The sequence below is a fragment of the Muntiacus reevesi genome, chromosome 1 (assembly GCF_963930625.1).
Source record: "Muntiacus reevesi chromosome 1, mMunRee1.1, whole genome shotgun sequence".
In the NCBI taxonomy this organism is placed as follows: domain Eukaryota; kingdom Metazoa; phylum Chordata; class Mammalia; order Artiodactyla; family Cervidae; genus Muntiacus; species Muntiacus reevesi.
The window spans coordinates 246,093,952-246,112,298 of NC_089249.1; the positions used below are offsets into that span (position 1 = coordinate 246,093,952).

The following is an 18,347-nucleotide window of genomic DNA, read 5'->3' on the forward strand; positions in this document are numbered from 1 at the left end:
AGCTTTTCCACTGAAAACTGGTTAAAATCTTGAGCTCCCCTTAAGCTTGAGAACACTCCAAAAAAGTGCCCCAGCTCCCTCTCTCCTTTTCCCCTCTTTCCAGCTGAGTTCCAGAAAAGAAGGATGAAAATCTTTAAACTTACAAATCTAGGGCATTTCTACTTACCTCTGGAAAGACTTTCTCAGTAGAAATCTGGAGATAAAATTAATTTGTATTCAGTTAAAAAAAAATTCAAACTTAAGTGAAAATTAAATTTAAATGGAAATAAACATAAGGGGATGTTCCCAAATAAATGAATGACAAAACCACTTGGAATTTCTGCTTTGGGAATTCTAACACTAAAAGTGATAGGCAGATAAAGCATGGCACTATCTTAAATTTTTAGTCTGAAAAGATCAGGGAACCTCTTCAGGCCCTGTGGGTGTCTATGGCAGAGATCTAGGAGAAAAATTTCAAAGGCACTTCTAAAAGAAAAACCACACATTCTATCTTTTTATGTTGTTTCTAATTAAGTTACCACTTGTCGTCACCCAGACCCTTTGGGGGTTCCATGATAGCTTGTTATCCTTCTGCCATCTTTCTAATTACAAATCACTGATACACAGTTGATCCTACCCTGAAAACCAGAGTCCCAATCCCTGCTGGAACCACTCTTGACACATCTAGAATGATGCTACACACTACTGCTGGCTGTGACCCTGAACTTATCCAAAGTCTTCATTTCTTTCTATGAGGGGAAGGGTGGACAGGAAAACACTGCAATCATACTTAAACCAAATTTTTTATTACAAAAAAATGGAGAAAATTATTCAAACAATTATAGAAGCACATAAAAGGAAAAAGTGAAACTCTTGACTATTTGCCCCTGTGGAATAACCATATTAACTTTGGAATATGCTTCGGGAATATTTTACAGTAAAATAAAAAAATAGAATTAACTATTCTAGAACCTTTTTCTTTTTATTAGCAATATAGATTTCTCCTTTGACTAGTAACACAAGCTCTGTGAAACTAGGCATTTTGTCTGTTTCCTTCACTGCTATATTTCTAGGAACTAAAACACTGTCTGGCACAAAGTAGGTGCCAAAACATTTTCACTGCATGAATGAATGAAATCCTCCTTCCTATCAGATCAGTCACAAATTTCATGGGGTCAGGGATGTGTCTGTTTGGTCTCTGTGATCCCAGCACCAGAGAACCTGGCACAAGGTAAGCACTTAGTATCTGTTGAACTAGCAAAACAACTCAATGATGAAACCACCTAAATTTTTTTTAACTGTTCCAGTGTGTTGACAATACCACAATAATCAGCTATTCCCCAATTCATGGAAAAAGTCTCTCACAAACACTGTTGCAATAGTTGTTCTTATATATATATATGCTTGTTTAAAGACATTTTTAGGATAAGAATTACTTTTGAAAAAAAAAAAAAACCTTTTGTGAGGCAATCGCTGACCTGGTTTAAATGTGTTCTAAAACCTCTTGCCTCTAGAATTTCATAAATTAAAAACACTTAAGATTAATTTTTCAGTTTGTTTGAAAGTCACTGCCTGGAACTTTGAAAAATGATCTCCCTTTCAAATCTCCAGTAGAAAAACGAATGCTTCCCAATCCTGTCTAGATGCAACCTGGACACTGTAACAAACAGGCTGCCTGCATCCTTGGTGACCAACATCTCTTGTATGCAACACAGTAGCAGTTTAGTCATCACCTGGAGAAGGCCATTTTCAGGCAGGTCTCTATTGTTGATTCATCCAGCAGAAAGGAGAAAGGAGACAGGAGAGTAACAGACTTCCAGGGCCTGAGCTGGAAGAAGATGCTGAGAAACTAAGAGCTGGACAAGACCAGAAACAGAAGCTTAAGAGTATTTTTGAGTTCCCCAACAAGTGAACATACAGAGCTCTATCTGAACTCTCCAATGGAAAAGTTTTTCCAGAAATTTACCTTTCTGCTTATTTAATTTTCTCACTCCAAAGATATTAAGTAAATTTCTATTGTGTGTCAGAGTTGTGCCATAACTGGGAAGGAAAAAAACAGGCAAGATGGACCTACTATCCACCATCCTGGCACTGAAGCTTAAGGACCACTGTCGAAGCACAAAGGGATCTAACTGAAAAATTAAGACGGCTCGAGACCTTTACCTACTTTGCAACAGGGAACAGAATTTCTGTCTTAGTCACTGCTTCTTCTTTTATGAAAAACCCTGCTGCGTTTCTCTCCGTGAATGGAGAAGTCGGTCAGAGATCTTTCCCTTTGAGTACACCCCAAGCAAAACTGGTCAACACACACTGAGCGTACTTCCCTTTTCTCCAGGAGCATCTGCCACACCACAGGCCTTGCTGGGCCATCTTCTTAACTGAGGCCAAGAAGAACTGTGCTTTGGCACTTACTGTTGCAGAGTCAACATTAAAGAAATATAAAACGTGAGGCTTTTAGGGAATCAAGACAATCTAGTCCTACTCCAGTAGTTTCCTAACCCGCTCTGTGGATCACAGAGCTCTTTGAGAATCAGTGACCCATTTAGACTTCCTGTATGGAAAAAGACACACATATATCTCAGCACGTAATTTCCCCTGTATTTTCAGGAGTTTCAGGGACACACAATGTAATCAAATATCTAGAATTCCAGAGATCCCATATTAGGAATTCTTACTCTCTGTAAAAGCCCACTTGAGCGCTAATGTCCCAGTTAGCAGTCTCTGAGTTGGGGGGGTGGAACACAGAGGCAATGTAGTGCCTGGGTATTACCACACAGGTCCCAGCTCAATCCTCGAGTGAGCTAGTTATCTTTAAAATGTGGAAAAGCTCTGCTTGGTGGCCAAGGACAGAATTTCTAAAATCAGTCAGCTGAGCCATCTCATGGTTTCAAAGAAGACAACACCAAGCCCCAAAGTAAACTGGCTGAATCTGGTGGCGTTGAAAGGTGACAGCGTCTCAGAGGCTGTTAGGATTGCTGCCCACTCTTGACGGAGCAGCAATACTCGTATGGATCCTCCACTTCATATACATTTTCCTCAATGATATAGATGTTTTCCTCTGGGTGCATCCCCTCTGCTGCTGCATTTGCCAACCCTGAAGGAGCAAGGTTGGCCAAAGTGATGAGGCTGTGGAAATAAAGTATTGTAGTTGAGTTAAGCATTTTCTGGACAACATGTAATAGAATGGAGAGAACGGGCTTTGCTGAAGAGTTAGCAACCAAGGCAGTATACGATCCTTGATCAGGTCCTGACTAGGAAGGGAAAATATAAAATAGCAATGAAATAGTCTGGGGAATAGTCTGTACAAATTCAAACTACTCTGGATTTTCTTAGGTATAAAAGTGAAATTGTGTTACCTTAGAGAATATACTTATTCTGAGAGAATATATTTATTTACAGACTAAAGTGTTTATAGGAAGTGTCAAGATGTCTAAAACACCTGGTTCAGAAAAGAACATAATTGTATACATAAAAAGAGAAACAAAGTAAATGTGACAAAATATCATATAACATGCTCAAATTGCTTTGTTATTTCAATTATTATGTGGGTTTAAACAATTCCAAAAAGAAAAAGGAATGTGTTATGGATCCAGTGAGAGTTGAGTTTGAATTCTACCTCTGTTGCTTACCATCCATATGATCTAGGCTAAGTCAGATTTGCCTTTTCCATCTATTCATTCAAGAACTATTTAGTGTGTTACACACTGAGCCTATGCATCAAGAGATACAACAGTGAACAAAACACAAAAAGCTCCTGGAGGCTGTATATCAGTAAACTTAGGGTGTTAGGGTCCTCATCTATACAATGGGAATAAGTACTCTTTTCTCACAGGGCTGCTGTAAGGAACATTTATCCATTCAATCCTCAAATACTTATGAAGTGTGTACTAAGAATCAGGTGTGCACTAGGGGATATAGTTGTTAATGTGGCTGATAAGTTCCTAATTTTCTATGGAGTTTACATTTATAGGTAGACATAAAACATTAACCCAATAATTTCATAAAGAATGAACTAGTAGTACATGTAAATGTAAATATTACCTATGATATTATACCATTTCAGGTTTCAGCTCTAATAAATACTGGTTAGAGATCATATAAAGCCACTGATGATTAAATGTTCTATTTGGTCTTATTTGACTTTTTTACTGCAGACTATTTTGTCTTCATAACTACACCATCTCCTGTGTGTGAATGCTAAGTCATTTCAGTCGTGTCCAACTCTTTATGATCCTAGGGACTGTAGCCTTCCAGGCTCCTCTGTCCATGGGATTCTCCAGGCAAGAGTGGGTTGCCATGCCCTCTTCCAGGGGATCATCCCGACCCATGGAGTGAACCTGCATCTCTTATGTCTCCTGCACTGGCAGGCAGGTTCTTCACCACTAGCATCACTTAGATTTAGTCTAAAATTACTAGTGGTTCAGACAGTATTCAGTGGACAGAATCTTTTTTTTCTTAATAATATTTCATTCTGCCAACGTACCAAATGTCACAGAAACGCAGTAAAAGCTATATAAGCTTGTGCATGTGTAGTGTAGTGTAGTTAGGAATGGAGACTAATTCTGCAATATGATAGACAAGCAGTTTCCAACTCTGTTTCTACATCACAATTACCTAGAAAGTGTTTAGAACACTAAGGGCTTCCCTGGTGGGTCAGATAGTAAAGAATCCGCCTGCAATGCAAGAGACCCAAGTTTGATCCCTGAGTTGGGAAGATCCCCTGGAGAAGGGAATGGCTACCCACTCCAGTATTCATTCCTGGAGAATTCCATGAACAGAGGAGCCTGGTGGGCTACAGTTCATGGGGTCACAAAGAGTCAGACACAACAGAGCAACTAACTCTCACTTTTTCACTATGATGAGACCTCATCCCCAAAGATTCTGATTCATTTGCTCTGGGGTAGACAAATATGTTTAAGTGCCCTAGGTGATTCTGATAGGCAATCAGAGTTAAGAAGAACCAGGCTGGGTTATAAAAAGCTCTGAGAGTAGATTCTGAGCTTCTTGTTCACTTCTGGAAACAATGGCCACCTAGAACCTGGGTGCAGTAGGTGCTCAATCAGCTGAAGTGTCATCCAAGATTCCCACCTTCTCCTCCCCTACACATTATTCTTACCTTGAATTTTGTATCTTCTCTTTTCTATCAGAATACCCTAAGCAGAAAGGCAAAGAAAAGTTAATTTAAAATGCTTTAATAAAATCAATGAGATAAAAAACAAAACGGGCTAACTGGAGGCAGATTGTTTAGGGAAATCTGGTCTACCAGTTAAGATTGAATTCCATCAAACCACTGATATGTATCTTGGTTTATTACATAAACTGTGGTAGAAAGTAATAAAGATGTGTTTTCATATTTAACAAATGTAGGGAATGCCTACTACATACTTGGTAGTATGCTAAGCACCAGGGACACAGAAAATGAATTATGAGCCCTGACATCATTAAGCTTGTCTTCCAGTGGGGAGGCATTTCAGAAAAAAAAAGTATAGAGAAAAAATACTTTCAAACTGTGATGTGACAGAAAGAAAAGTACTGCAGCAAAATGAATTAACCCAGAGATTATCATACTGAGTGAAATAAGACAGAGAAAGGCAGATACTGTATCATTTATATGTGAAAACTAAAAACATTGCAAATAGTTTTATTTACAAAACAGAAGAGACTCACAGACACAGAAGACAAACTTATGGTTGCCAAAGGGAAAAGGGGAGGAGAGATAAATTAGGAGTATGGAATGAACAGATACATACCACTAAGATGACCTTTAAGCTCAGTTCTGAAAGAAGAGAGTGAGTCAGCCAAATGAAGAACCAGGGTGAGCATCTGGATTAAGTAAAGCCCTGGTAAAGATGGTGATAAGTGGCTGAAACTGAAAGCATGACTGGAATAAAAGAGTGGCACAAGATGAGGTCTGAAATGGAGGCTGGGCTAGACTATTGACCCTAGAAGTCATAATCAGGAGCTTGAGTTTTATCCTAAGACATAAGAAATAACTGAAGGCCAGAAATGTGATATAACTGGGTTTCAAGAAAATCACTTTGGTTGCTATGTGGAGAATGAACTAAAAGGAGGTGTGATAAAAAGAGCAGTCAGTCATAGTCATGAACTGCCTCAGAGTAAGGCAGTGACAGAGAGGCACAGAATCATGAACAGATTTTAGATATGTTTTGGGAAAAGTGCAGGAAGTGAATGTGGATTGTGTGTAGTTGGGACTGTGTGTTAGGAGTGAAGAAGTGGAGAATTCAAGGATGGCTTCTAGCTCAGGCAACCAGTTGGATGGTAGTGAAACACTATGATGAAAACCCAGCGAAGGGGGGTAGGGTTTTAAAAAGATGGAATATAGACCCTAGAGCTCATTTTTGGACACATTAAGGTGAGAGACAAATAAGTGGAGATGACACCTGAACAGCTGGACAATCAGTACCAACATCCTTGAGTGCTGAAGACAGAAACTAAGGATGACATTTAAGTTTATAGAAATATAGGTTATCATCAACCAAAGGGTATGGAGAGAGAAAAAACACCAGCTCTGGGGAATCTCAACACCTAAAAATCATGCTGAAGAAGAGAAAATAATAAAAATGACTGAAAAAGAGTGGCCAAACTGAGAGTGTTCTTTCAGAAGTCAAGAGAAGGAAGACTTCTTTGGAGTGAGTAAGGGTCAACTGAGTTGAATATTACTGAAAGCTGGATGTACTGCATTGAAGACAGAGGTATTTACTGGGTTTATCAAAATGGAGATCACTGAGCTTGAACTAAAATTACTTCCATGGCAATTCAGGTGTAGAAGCTAAATGGGGGGTGGGGATGTTTGAAGAGTACAGAGGAATGAAATGTAGGAATAACTCATCTGAGAAACATGCCTGTGAAGGAGAGGAGAGAAATGGGAGTAGCTGGAGAGGAATGTGTGAACTAGATCTTATTTTTACACTAATAAAAAAAAAAGCATAAATAGGAATGGAGAGAGAGATGACTCTGGAGAAAGTGATCAAAGGGAGAAGGAAATCATAGCTATGGCAAAGTAGTTGAAACAGGCTTTTAATACTTCATCAGCGCAGTGAGAAGGCAGGGAGGTTTGAGCAGCAGTGAAATATGTGATGCTCATCTCAGACACTGCACTAAGAAGATACAAGATTGCTGCACATTTCTTAGTGCCAATTTATGGCTTTGATGTCATGATTAAAAACCTGTCACTCTGGCTGTGTGATTTTCTCTAGCAGCTTATAGGGAAAAGACTGCAAATTGTACACAACTTTCTCATCTATTCTTCTAAGTAGCCATGTTTTGAGTTTTGGCAGTAATCACACGTGTGTACAAAACATGACTTCTCCTACTCCTCATCAACCTCTTTCTACACTCTTTTACACAAACCATAACAGTCTCCAATATCCAGGCCTTGGCAGAACTGAAAAAGTGGGTGTTATCAATGCTCCTTATCAACCTGTAGACTCCATATTCATGTGGTCAATTCCCAAACTCCACTGCTACCTCTCCATAAACTCAGGTAAGTGGGAGTGAGTAGCTTCTTCCTCTAAACAATTCATTTACCATTAACAGCAGAATAACAAAAAGGTAGGATAGCCCTTTTCAGGATAGCTCTGGTTTCAAATCCTTTAACAATTAACAGTGCCATGTTGGACTAAATGTTACTTAACCTTTCAACACAGTGGCTCTCCAACTGGTAAATGAGAATATTAGTACCTTTTTCAACAGGGTAATTATGAGGATTTCATGCACATAAAGCATTTGGAAGCTTTAAGCCACACAGGATGAGGAGCTCATCCCAGTTTTCCCTGGACTGTCCCAGTTTTAGCACTGAAAACCCACATATTCAGACCCCCTCTTCAGTCCTGGGAAGTTTCGGAATCATTTGTAATCCTACACACAGTTGATGCTTACGAATGAGTAAGAAAGGCTACTAAAATAATAGAGGTATAAGGCCTTGGCCTCTGCCCCAAAGAGAAGAGAATATATCACAATTATTAAAGTCTGTGAGACTTTCGGAGTGATGGAAGTGTTTGGTCATTGACTGTGGTGATGGTTTCCTGAGTGAAATCATCTACAAAAGTTCATTAAGTGACACATTTTAAATATACAGTTTATCGCATATAAATTATATTTATTTTTTTAAAATAAACATAAGTAACTGAGAAGTAAAATGTTTGCTGAGTGCCACAATGGAGGAAAATAACAAATGCTGCAACCTTGACCATGACGCAGTGTTAAAGGAACCTGCTGCCCCTCTTTAAAGAACCACACCTGAGATAAATAAGATAGAAAGCGCATAGAAGGAAGTGATTGCTGATTCATGAATTAAAAGATTTATGTTCTTTACAAAATAAGAAAACAGGTACTAGAATCAACCTGCCTGAATCTGAATTCCAGCTTTGCCACTTACTGATTCTGAAACCTTGAGAAAACCTTGAAAGTTTACCATCTCTAAGTGTTACTCTCCTCTGATGTAAAAAATGGGGATAACAGTACTACCTACCTTATAAGATGGTGACAATGATAAATAAAAACATGCTTGTGACATGGTAAGCACTGATTAAAATCGGGCTATTATTAATCCTGTGGTTTGAAAGGACTAAAGAGTATTCATTCTAATCAATATAACCTAATAATTATAATATCTAGGTTTGGGTTGGCTCCTATATTAACAGTTCCTTATCAGAGGGAGAGAGAAGCACCATCAAGTGACTTACATTTGAGAATGAAACCACCAGAGATAAGAATCAGAGCCAGCCCAGCAGAGACTCCTGCTCCTATGTAGAGGCCTGTGGTGGTGGTGGCACCCATGTCTTGTAACTCAGTAGCCAGTGTGGATATTTCCTACGGAAATGCAAACAGAATTACAGCAAATGGCCAGAAACCCATTGTCTGCCCAGGTAATCTCACAATTTATGCATCAGACCAGCCCTTTCACAGTGTCCCAAGAATGCAGGGACCTTGAAATGACTCAGGATCTGTCCCCTTTTAGACAAGCTTCAAACCACCCAAAGTGATTAACTGAAGTTTTGGAGTTAGCAAGAGAATAAGATAAGCTTGTCTGTGCTGTGGGTGGAGAAGTAGCCTTAGTAAAAAAACACGCTCCTAATTTCCCCCAAAAAAATGAACATTAAAGTGGAACACTATTTATCTAAGACTCCCTCGTGTTTCCAAGGAGTTTCAGAGAGGTCTAAATTTGATGTTGTGCCATAAAATTCCAATTTCCACAGAAAGATAGTGATTTAAAAGCTAGGAATTTGCAGCCTGACAGTCTTGGGTTCAAATCCCAGTTCCGTCACCAAAGAGCAGAGCCATCTTGTAAAGTTATCAGGAAAATTAAGTGACAAGAAACAGAAAACGCTTGGCACAGAGCCTGGTACAGGATAAATGTTCAGTCAATGGTAGCTTTTATTGCTATTGCTCTACATCCTGCTTCTAAAAGCTCAGTTCATGTTCCCCCTTTAAAAAGAGTAACAGCAAACTCTTTTAAAACAACATCAAGCAATTAAGTCCTCCATTTATTCAACACACATATACTGCAAGTGCACTATGCAAACGTGTCCTAAGCAGTGAGGCACAAAGAGGTATTTAAAAGGCAGTCCTGGATTGCAAAGACTGCAGGACAAACACAAAATACTTGAGAGTGAGTCAGACTGAGACAAATGAATGCAGACTCCCGGGTATATCCTCAAACAATTTCCCAGTCACTGCTATCAGATTGTTTTCTAGTGGTTTTCCCTTTCACTCTGAGAAGGTGGGAGACATTAAAATGGTGGTTGACTGAAATACTGCTTTGTTTTTAGTTAGATATGTAAGTTCTTACCTTAGAATATTCCTGACTGGTGCCTTGTCATAAATAAATAAATTTAAACAAACAATCTTTCTCATTAGGGTAGAAATGTTAACAAGGAAAAACACTACTCTCAGGAGATGCAGGGTGTCTGAACCCTCCACAGTAGTATACAGTTGTGAAATTTCAGGATAAGAACAAAATGCTAGTGCTTCTTCCTTTTGGTTTTCCAGCACCTACTATGTGCCAGGCACTTTTATATGCATCATATCATTCCATCCTTACAACAGGCCTCTGCAGTTACAATTGTCATCAGCAACATGTTATATCAGCAACAGCTTCAAGGAACCCAAAGCCAAGGGAGATTAGGCAATTTTCCCCAAGAAAAGAGTGGACAGGAAGGAAGTCTAAAGTCATACTTTTTTCTTTGAGTTGAGCATGAGCTCAGCTCACACACAGTTACTTACTGTCTGATTTTTATTATGGAGGGTCTCCAGTGTCTGTGTCTCTACCACAAAGAAGAAAAATAGCCAAAACAGTTAGAAACAATCTTTTATATGCAGTTTGTTGGGTTTTTTTAAGCTGACTATAATTCTATTTGAAATTAATTCTACTTCATACTCTTCACAATAATTAACTGAGAAACCAACAGAATTTATTGAACACTTACAAATCAACTCTAAGATGACCACATTTTTTCACCCAGATAACAAACCAAACTACCTATGTTCTATGAAATGGAGACTTCTTCTGGGAAGACATATTTTGAATATGTGATTTGTTGTGTCCATAGGACCTAAAAGGGTCTGCAAAATTCTAACAACATTGACAAAAAACAAGCAGGCATTATAATTAGACTTCTTTTTTAGATCAAATGACTGCTCTTTAATATTTATTTTGTTCATTTTTTAACTGACATATTCTTGATTTACAATGTCGTGTTAGTTTCAGGTATACAGTAAAGTGATTCAGAATATATATATTCTTTTTCAGATTTTTTTTCCCTTACAGGCTATTACAACTTATTGAGTATAGTTTCCTGTGCTATACAGCAGATCTTTGGTGGTTATCTATTTCATATATCTGTGTGCTCATTCACTCAGTCATGATCAACTCTTCAAGACCTCATGGACTGTAGCCTGCCAGGCTTCTCTGTTTATGGAACTTTTCCAGCCAAGAATACCAGAGTGGGTTGTCATTTCTTACTCCAGGGGATCTTCCTGATCCAGGGATTGAACCCCATCTCTTGCATCTCATGCATTAGCACGTGGATTCTTTACCACTAGGGCCAACTGGGATGCCTCTTATACATTAATCCCGAACTGCTAATTTATCCCTCCTTCACCCTTTTCCCTTTTGGTAGCCATCAGTTTATTTCCTATGTCTATGAGTCTATTTCTGTTTTCTAAGTAAGTTCATATGTAGAATCTTTTTTAGATTCCATATATAAGCAATATGATATGACATCTGCCTTTCTCTGTCTGGCTTACTTCACTTAGTATGATAATCTCAAAGTCCACCCATGTTGCTGCAAATGGCATTATTTCATTTTTATAACTAAGTAATATTCCATTGTATAGATGTCCATCAACAAATGAATGGATAAAGCTGTGGCATGATTAGACTCTGAAAGGTAAGGAAAGTTAATTTTCTCAAAACCATTTAACATCTACTCATTAGGAGAGGGGGTATTTTGTTCCCTAAAAAATGAAAATAATAATAACTGTAACTATAATTTACTATGAATAGGCATTGTGTTAAATTCTTCAAGTGAAGAATTTAGCACTCATTTAGCACTCAAAACAACTATCTTAAAGTAGGGACTATCTGTCCCACTATCCAGAGGAAGAAGCTGAGAATTAGGAAGCTAGATGACTTACCCAAGGTCATACAGCTTAGCGAATAACAGAAATGGCCTTCCAATTTAGGTCTGCATGGCCTTAAGTACACACTCTTAACTATGCTGCCTCCAACAATGCTCACCTCGGCACTGTGATTACTAAGCTCATCATGTTGCCCAGATCCCAGCTCACTTTCTTTCCTTTTTAGGCATTTATTTATTTATCTGCCTATCCATTCAATGAACATATATTACATCCCCACTCTATGCCAGGCACAGAGGACAGAACAGTGAACAAGATGGGCATAGGCCCTTATCTCATAAACAATGCATTTTAAAAACCAATTAATCATCAGCCTTGGGAAGATTAAGCATGCAAACTCATTTTTGGTTGAGTCAGAGGCTCTGAAACTGCCTAAATGTCACGGTCACTTGCTGGAGGCTTCAAAGTCTAAGCCTTTTAATGCAAAACTCCTGGCATACAGGCTCTGATTTTAATATTATAAAAGCATATTCTCAGCCTAAAGTTTTGTTTGTTTATTTTTTAAGAAAAGGAAAGACATTATCTGCCATTTACTTTTGCTCCTATTACAAAAAGGAATTTAAGAACCACACTTGTGGAACTACTAAGTAAACTACACATACAATATTTTCTAGTGTAAATCTAGTTTCTGCTTCCCTACAATTACTTTTCTTGGCTTAAATGGTAAGACTGTCTGGCTTCTAGCTTTTTTTTTTTAAACTTCATTTTACAGTGAAAATGATCAATAAACTAGAGCACTATTGGGTTATCACAGCTTATTTTCACATAGATTGTTATCAACCAAGATGGGTGGGACAGATGAAGGAAGTTACAGTGTGTTTCCTAGAGGACCCAAGACTGGGGGAGCAGGTTGATGATCTTAAAAGTACACAAGCTTAATATTTACCATCTAGCATGCTTTAGGTGCCTGACACAGTGCTTAGTACTTTACATGCACAATATCTTTTCATCTTCACCACAACGTTGTTCTTGTTCAATCACTAAGTCATGTCCGACTCTGCAACCCCATGAACTGCAGCACATCAGGCTTCCCTGTCCTATACTATCTCCATGAGATTGCTCAGATTCATGTCCATTGAGTAAGTGATGCCATCCAACCATCTCATCCTCTGTAACCCCTCCTCTTGTCCTCAATATTTTCCAAAATCAGGGTCTTCCCAATGAGTCAGCTCTTCACTTCAGGTGACCAAAGTATTGGAGCTTCAGCACCAGTCTTTCCAAAGAATATGCAGGGTTGATTTCCTTTAGGATTGACTGGTTTGATTTCCTTGCTGTCCAAGGGACTCTCAAGAGTCTTCTCCAACACTACATTTCAAAAGCATCAGTTCTTCAGCGCTCAGCCTTCTGCATGGTCCAACTCTCACATCCATACATGACTACTGGAAAAACCATTTTGACTATACAGTCCTTTGTCAGCAAAGTCATGTCTCTGCTTTTTAGAACACTGTCGAGAGCTGTCATTGCTTTTCTTCAAAGAAGCAAGCATCTTTTAATTCCATGGCTGCAGTCACTGTGCACAAAGTACTATTACTTTCTCAGTTTTCAAATGAAGAAGTCTCAGAGAGGTATTTTGTCCAAGATCGCATAGCTATTAACTGGCTACGAGATTTAAATCAAGTCTACTTACAGAGCTAAGGATTCATCTGTGATCCAGTCCTGCTTTCTTCAGGTGGAAGAGATATTTCATTTGTCCAATATTCAAAGTAGGTTTAGGAACTTCAAAGACCCTTGGAACCCTTACTTTGTAAAGGATCCTCTCCACTTTATAGCAAGTATATTATATGTACCCACATTCCACATTAAAGAAAGGGTGTGTACAACTACACACAAGTTGACTTGCAGGTAATTAACTGGTATAATGTCACATACTATAGTCATACCATTAAATACTAATTAATTTCAACTTTTCATTTTATTTCCGAAGTTTGGAGCCATTGCCTTTTTGTGTTTAAGTATTTTCTCAGGCCTTTGAAAAGCTCAGAGATTGTAGGCACTCTGCCTATATTCCCAGGTGCAAAAGATGGACCCATTCTGTTGCCCTAAAGGGAAGGAACACACAAGTAAAACCTGAAGTGAAGGCCACTTCTGGTTATGATACAGACACCTCAAAAAATGTGCACTGCCTTGTGAGAAAGTTACTTCTCTATCTGGGAAGGTGTGTGGGTCACACAGCAAATGTCTACTTGGGCGTGACATTCTAAAGAGCACTGAAACTCATGATGGGTAAGTGGGATTCCCACCATCCCCTTCAAGGTCTACAACCATGGAATTCTTTAAAATATAACAATGACATATGATAAACACTTGGTATGATTTAATTAGCTCACTATTTGGGTGATCATCTGTTTCCACCATATTTAATTTCCTTACTAATTGCATGAGAGATGTTGGTATCCAGTGACTAAAGAACCAACAAAAAGATTCAACCTCTAGAGAACTGACATTAATATTTAAAATAACTAATATTTGAGTGCTTTCTCTGGGCAGGGTATTATGCATTATGCTTAGTGCTTTTCATATGTCATCACATCAATCTTTACAATAGTCTTATGACAGGCACTGGAAATTAACCTCATTATAGAGGTAAGGAAATTGAGCCTCACAGAGTTTGAGCAACAAAACTGAGTTTATAAAACTAACGCAAAGAGCTGAGATTAGAACCCATTCCGCCTATCACTGAAGTGCTGTGCTGCGCTGTGTTTTTTCAGTCGTGTCCAACTCTCTGCAACCGTATGGACCTTGGCCTGCCAGGCTCCTCTGTCCATGGGATTCTCCAGGCAAAAATACTGAGTGGGTTGCCATGTCCTTCTCCAGTGAATCTTCCTGACCCAGGGATTGAACCGTCATCTCTTGTGTCTCCTGCATTTCAGGCAGGTTCTTTACCCACTGAGTCGCCTGGGAAGCCCATCACTGGAGTAGTACTTAACTGCAATCTCATTCTGCCTCTAGATCTTACTGAAAACGACAATAACTAATATGTACTGAGTATGTACCATGATCAGACTCTGGGCTAAGCACTTAAGACACACTTCCTTATTTAAATCTGAGAGATTTAACAGATTAGGATTTGGAATTTACCTATTATTAAATTTTAGGGCTTTCCTGGTTGCTCAGCATAAAGAATCCACCTGCCAATTCAGAATACATGAGTTCAATTCCTGGGTCTGGAAGATCCCCTGGAGAAGGAAACGGCAACCCACTCTAGTATTCTTGCTTGGGAAATTTCATGGACAGGAGCTTGATGGGCTACAGTCCATGTCGTCACAAAAGAGCCAAACATGACTTAGCAACTAGACAACAACAACAACAACCTCACTTTACAGAATCAAAGACTATGCTTTGGAGAGTTTAGAGAGACCAGGACTCCTCCCTGATCAATGTGACTTGAGGTCTGCTCTGTCAACCCTATCTTCTTTCTAGAGCACTGTGGAAAATACTTGTTGAAATACCTGAAGGATTTTGCTGCTCCTTCTGAGGTCAGAATCTGAGGAAGATGATGGACTTTATTCCAGTTACAAGTAACTCTTGGAATAGCCTAATCCAAATTATCCCAAACATGAACTGAGGCCAATACATGACAAAACATCATCCATACAGGAGTAAATCAGAAAATAATAAGGAAACATAATGAGTTTTTCATTAAACTTATATAAGAGTATCCTCTTTCTTTTTTTAAACAGGGGGATATCAATAGTAGAAAGTAGAAATCTTTTTTTCCCTTGTTTGGCAAAATACAAAGCTCATCAAAAATCTTTTTCAGGAATCAGGTGAATTACTAGGTGGTGAAATCCAAGTCTCTGAACTCATTCCTCAGACAGAAGAGGAAGCTGCTATCCAGAGAAGTGAAAGGCTTTAGCTCAGGTAGAGGGCTGTTCATGACTAATTCAGAATCCCAGCCTGGGGCTCTTTCTTCCCAGCATAAATTTACTTTCACCCCGTCCTTACCTCTGTCACTATCTTGGATGCACAGAAATATTCGTGCCTCCACTCAAACTATTTTCTCGTATTTTCCCCGTATTCTAAATCCTCTGAACTCAGAAACCAACTAAAGGTTTCCTCCTAAACACCATGTGTAATTACCTGAGACAGGTCCCTTTGTGGTGAGCATCCTTGGAAAGGCTGTAGTGATGTCCCTCCATGGAGTCCAAGCTGGAGTGACCTTGGCTAAAGTCAGAAACCAACGTAAGGATGAGGCTTCTCTGAGAGCAGAAAAGCGGCAACAGAAAAAAATTGTAAACACAACAATAGAAGAGATACACATGCTAAACTTCCAAACCTACCTGAACACCTTCGTTGAGAGTATATGACACTCAGAATGTCTGACAGAGGTGTGTTACATCATTATTATCACAGTCTAATTGTTAATAATAAAACTTACAGTCATAGTAAATGCTTTCCACAAAACATGTCATAAAATCCTCCCAGTGGCCTCTAGGGTAGATAGTATTATATTTTAGAGAGGAAGAGGTCACAGAGTTTAAATAACTTGACCAAGATTACACAGCTGGAAAGAAGCAGTATTAAATTTGAACTTAGCTCCATCAACCACTAAGTACACGTTCTACAAGCATTAAAACATGAAAGCATATGTACCCCCTCTCGCCCACACAGGCAGAGTCCGGTGCTTCTCAATCCTGGCTGCACATGGGGGAGAATCTCTGGGGGGAGACTTTGTAAAACTCCCATGCTCAGGCTCCATCCACCTCCAGAAATGCTGATTTCCCTGGTTTAGGGGTGGCGCCCTAGCATCTGTGGAAGTCAAAAGGCTCCCCAGGTGATTCCAATGACCAGTCAGGTACTCAGACCACTAATCTAGCACTTTCCTTCATTCTATGGCCATGAGGTTCAAAACAGATAGAGGGAATTAAACACGGTTGGATCTGTTAAACTTTAGGTCTTAGGGACCCAACTGGAGGGCTGTAATTGGGAAGACCAAAGGTGAGATCAGTCAGCATATTTAATATGATCCACAGGCAAATCTCATTCAGAAAGAAGGTATGCAAAAGTCTACTCACCTGGTTTGATGATCAAATCCAGGTTTGATTTTCGATCATTCATCGGCCCTGGGAATTGGATCCGGCAGCAATAGGTCCCACTGTCAGCTAAAGTCACATTCTTTATGGTTAAGGTCACGTCTCCTTTGTGCAAATCCCTCTTTAGTAGGTATCTGCTGGATGTCTGAAAGGTCACATTCCTTCCATCAGTCCTGAGCACCAAACTGTAACATTCAAACACAGGGCAGGGTCCCCTGCCCCAGCACACAGGCACGAGATTCTCAGTGGTAGCTGGAGAGTAGGTGCAGGGCAGATCAGCATTCTGACCCACCTGAGACACATATGCCCCTTTCAAAGAACCTGCATAAAGAGGGAAAGAGAGCAGTGAGAGAGGCTGGTCCATTTCAAGAAAACTGCAAGCAATGCTTTGCAGAATAAAGAGGAAACCACTGCTGCTATCCTGCTTGGAGAACAGTTCACTATTGCAATGATTCTCAGACTTAAGGGGCACCAGAATCACCAGAAAGCCTTGTTCAAACAGAGATAGCTGGGCTCAACTGCTATTGAGTTCCCCATTCAATAGTTCTCGGGTGGGGCCCAAGAATTGTATTTCTAACAAGTTCCCAGGACACGCTCAGGATATGGTTCATCTTAGAACCTCACTTTGAGAACCAGTGCCCCAGGAGAGGATCGTGGCCTGGTCCTGTGAACATCGAAGGGCACTGCTGGTGGAAACAGATAATCAGCAGTGGGTCACTGTCAGCCAGGAAAAGAGCTCACCCATTTAGGTTAGTCGTCTATTCACAAACTCAGGGCAGTTATCCTAACACAAAACTCTCTCTTCTTTTTTCCTTTTTTTAATCAAACACCAGTCACATAATGAATAAAAACCCTTGGCTGAATAAGAAGTTAATGTATGGCTGTTCTTAGGTTTAAAATTTATATAAACTACACATTAATATACACACATATTCAAGCAGTATAAAAAGTATATGAAAACTCTCCCATACCCTGCTGTTTTCCATTTCCCAGCTCCCTTTCCCAGAGAAGCATTCATGTATTTCCATTCCCCTGTGACACACACAAAAACAAGTCCAATATATCCATTTTTCTGTTCCTTGCTTTCTTCAATTAACATTATGATTTAAAGATATCTCATATCATTATGTTTCATCAGCTTTGCTATTTGTATCATGGATATATCACAATTTCTTTACCCACTACTCTGCTGGTGGACATTTAGGTTGCTTCCAAACTTTTGCTTATTACAATGACCATCCTTGCATCTTTATCTTGCACTATCCAACTGCAAAAATCCAGACTTACTTGTAAGCAGTAGCAGCATGAGCAGGACCCAGTCAAAAAACAGATGTGAAAACATGGGTTCTGAAGAAGAAAGTCAAACAATGGCTCTGTTTAGGTTCCGTTTTAATTCTCCTATCCAACTGAGTATTTCCTGGAACTGTCTCTCCTCCCAAGTCACAGGAGCAGTGGCCACTCTCCAGACTGCTGGCCCAGCACAGTAGGCATTTGACTACCAATCACTTCTCTCAACACTGTCATCTACAATGACAGCAAAGGAAATGCTAGTTCTCCCTCATGCTAGACCACACACATCCTGTGAAGACTGACATTTACCCTGTCCTCATCAAGGAAGAGGAAGCAATACTCAGAGGAAGAAAAGTGTTACTCTGTCAAGTGTCTCTTGGCAAG

The 18,347-nt window shown here is 39.4% G+C and overlaps 1 protein-coding gene across 2 annotated transcripts; it reads right to left on the reverse strand.

Moving 5' to 3' along the window:
* Nucleotides 1–502: 502 nt before the first annotated feature.
* Nucleotides 503–18,089, reverse strand: HAVCR2 (hepatitis A virus cellular receptor 2). Of its 2 annotated transcripts, none has more exons than XM_065918990.1 (7): nucleotides 17,961–18,089; nucleotides 16,656–16,994; nucleotides 15,721–15,804; nucleotides 10,225–10,265; nucleotides 8,685–8,811; nucleotides 5,096–5,132; nucleotides 503–3,105 (listed from the first exon to the last, which is right to left on the reverse strand). In XM_065918990.1, the coding sequence occupies exons 1-7, from the start codon at nucleotides 18,013–18,015 to the stop codon at nucleotides 2,946–2,948; spliced, it is 843 nt and encodes a 280-aa protein (XP_065775062.1). In that variant the 5' UTR covers nucleotides 18,016–18,089; the 3' UTR covers nucleotides 503–2,945. The 2 variants fall into 2 exon arrangements, with proteins under 2 accessions (XP_065775062.1, XP_065775063.1); XM_065918991.1 differs by lacking the exon at nucleotides 17,961–18,089 and adding an exon at nucleotides 17,645–17,696.
* Nucleotides 18,090–18,347: the final 258 nt, after the last annotated feature.